Source organism: Hevea brasiliensis, chromosome 13 (genome assembly GCF_030052815.1).
Source record: "Hevea brasiliensis isolate MT/VB/25A 57/8 chromosome 13, ASM3005281v1, whole genome shotgun sequence".
Taxonomy (NCBI): Eukaryota; Viridiplantae; Streptophyta; class Magnoliopsida; order Malpighiales; family Euphorbiaceae; genus Hevea; species Hevea brasiliensis.
In genome coordinates, this window is record NC_079505.1 from 52,590,141 (window position 1) to 52,593,256 (window position 3,116).

Sequence of the window (3,116 nt, forward strand, 5' to 3'; positions counted from 1 at the left end):
GGTGCTAAGAGGATAATATTTTATGATTTACTCTCTTAATTTTTGAATATTAATATAAATATATATATATTACTGTATTATAAACAAAAAGGATAGGTTTAAAATATTAAATAGTGCCTTGAAAGTTATTGATGAATAGATTAACTAAATAGCTTTTTAATTAATTTTTAGCGTATTTCATTAGTTAATTAAATTAAATGTCAGTTTTTCTTCTTTTTATGATACTCTTACTAAAGTTAAAAAACTATAAAGGCATTAATTATCCTTGTTAATTTTATATCAAACAGTCAATGACTATGTCAATGACTATATACTAATGTAATTTTCTACAAACTGAGATTAATTAGTAAACCATAGTATTGTTCAGGGACTTTATAGTAATTTACCGAAAGAAAAATTGACTTAAACAGTGGACACCAATTCCATCCAAGGCCAGTCTGTTTTTAACCCACACCTCCCATGAGTGTACTAAGCTTAAAAATAACTTGTGGGGATTCTTCAATGGGGCTTGGATTTGTCTGTAGTAGCAGATGAGGTTTATATCACACAGTTCAAGACTACAGCTGCAATCTTGGTGAGTTCTGTTCTGTCTAATCGTTTTCTTAACAAATCATGGAGTGGGTTTTCCTTCAAAATAAGGAAAGTGCCAATTTTTCTCCTTCAGAGCAACCTTTTCTTCTTCGTCAGCCACCTCCACAGCCACATCTAGATTCTGATGGTTTTAACCTGAATAATAAAATTAGTCCCAGTGTATTGCTTATCATTATAATTCTTGCTATTATTTTCTTTGTTTCTGGCTTGCTTCATCTTCTAGTTAGATTTCTTTTAAGACCACCCAATAGAGATGCAGATGATTTGGAGAATGTGACTGCTCTTCAAGGGCAGTTGCAGCAACTCTTTCACCTCCATGATGCTGGTGTTGACCAGTCATTTATAGATACCCTCCCTGTGTTCCACTACAAAGCCATTATTGGATTGAAGAACCCTTTTGACTGTGCTGTTTGTTTGTGTGAATATGAGCCTGAGGATAAGCTTAGATTGCTTCCCAAATGTAGCCATGCCTTTCACATGGAGTGTATAGACACTTGGTTATTGTCTCACTCCACTTGCCCTCTGTGTAGAGGTAGCTTGCTGCCTGATTTCTCTCCAAATGATAGCTGCTCTCCCATTGTTCTTGTTCTTGAATCTGGTAGTGAGAGCTCCAGAGAGATTGTCACTGATTGGGAGAACAATATTGGCAGAACTAGTTCAGTTTTAACCACAAATTCCCTTCTGGGTGTGCAAGGAGACAATGAATTGGGATCGACACGAATCGATATTTCACGCAATTCGTCTGAAATTTTGACAAAAGATGACTCTCTCCCAACACTAGTGCTGGATTCAGGGGAGAAAGTTGTTCCTGTTAAGCTAGGAAAGTTCAAGAATGTGGATATTGGTGAAGGGAGTAGCAATAGTAATGTTGATGAAAGGAGGTGTTTTTCTATGGGGTCATTTGAGTATGTAATGGATGAGAATTCTTCATTGCAAGTTGCTATAAAGACTCCAATGAAGAAACAATCAAGCAAGAAGCCTTCTTTGCCATTAACTCCTGAACTCAGGCCAGCAATGTCTGAATGCGATTGCGAATCAAGAAGAGAATTCAATGGCTTTGAAGGTATTAAAAGTGTTGAATTTAATGGGTTTACTGCTAATATTGCAACCAGCAATGGCAATTCCATTGGCAGAAGCAAAAGAGAGAGCTTTTCTATATCTAAGATTTGGCTTAGAGGGGAAAAGGAGAAGCAGAAATCAACTGGGGAGTCTTCAAGGAGGGCCTTCTCATTTAGATTTCCAGCGAACAAAAATGTTGTCACTGATGGTGATTTGAAGGTGAAGAATGAGAATAGTAGTGCAAGGAGAACTAATTCTGAGATTGGAATTGGAAGATGGGGAAATGGAGGCAGTAGATTGAGTTTTGATGAGGAGAATCAGAGCTGTAATGCAAAAACTCCTTCATTTGCGAGAAGGACTCTGCTTTGGCTTGTAGGGAGGCAAAACAAGGTTATTCACTCAACCTTCACACCTAATGTTTAGTTTCTTTTTCAATTTTCTTGGATTTTTTTTTTCTGGGAAAATTTCTTTCTATTCCATCATTATGTGTAAGGCAGAATTTGAATGTCTCCAGTTTTTTTTTTGAAAAAAGTAGTAATTAAGAAAAGAACAGAATTGATTGTTTCCAAATCACAATTCGTTGTAGGATCTAAGAGACATGGATTTTCCTTTTATGATTGTGCTTTTCTTTATGTCCTTTTGAAGTAATGATTTTTTTTTTTGCCATACATGGTTGAGCATGATTAAAATGATGGGACTTTAACATCCTAAGTAATTAATTCTTTGATTAGTTCTAACTTACAAAGATTCTGGATTATTATTATTATTATTATTTGTACAAATCTAAATACTGAATTTTGTCATACTAAAAAATGAAAATATAGAGAAAATAGATAGGTCTGATTCTATTCAAAAATCTATTTTAAGGGAAGAAATTTTATCTAAATCTTATATGTAGTATAAAAATACTTATGTCAAATCAATGTGGGACAACACATATTTCTCATACTCAGACATGAACATTTGGAGCTTAAAGTTTGTAGACAAATATATTTGTAGATGGCCCAATATCAAAGAATAGTAGGCTCTAATATCATATAAAAAAGATGGATCGAGTCTAATTCTATCCTATAAGTTAGCTCAAGCAGAGAAAATATTTAGCGGAAAGTACTCATCACAAATCAATCCAATGTGGGACAATAGAAAATCCTTGTAGGATATGTATGGTTTGATGGATTTCAACGTGAGTTTTTGAAAGAGTTCATAAATTGGGTATTTTTTTTTTAAGCAATGAGTTAAAATTATTTTTGTTTGAATAAAAAGGTAGCAAACAATTTATATATTTTTTTAAAATTCGTTAATATAAGAGTTTTGAATTTTACAAAATTAGTTAAAGTATAAAAAAATTAATTAAAAAGAAATGAACTAAATTAAATTTTTACAAAATTTTAATTTTTAAATAAAAAATTATCTTAAATTTATGATAAATTCTTTAATTTTTTTTTAAAATCTAATTTAGAGTTTAA

At 32.5% G+C, this 3,116-nt stretch overlaps 1 protein-coding gene across 1 annotated transcript; it reads left to right on the forward strand.

Annotated features, from left to right (window-relative positions):
• Positions 1 to 441: 441 nt before the first annotated feature.
• Positions 442 to 2,264, forward strand: LOC110634681 (RING-H2 finger protein ATL13). Its single transcript, XM_021783771.2, has one exon. The coding sequence runs from the start codon at positions 613 to 615 to the stop codon at positions 2,071 to 2,073; it is 1,461 nt and encodes a 486-aa protein (XP_021639463.2). The 5' UTR covers positions 442 to 612; the 3' UTR covers positions 2,074 to 2,264.
• The last annotated feature ends 852 nt before the right edge of the window (positions 2,265 to 3,116 follow it).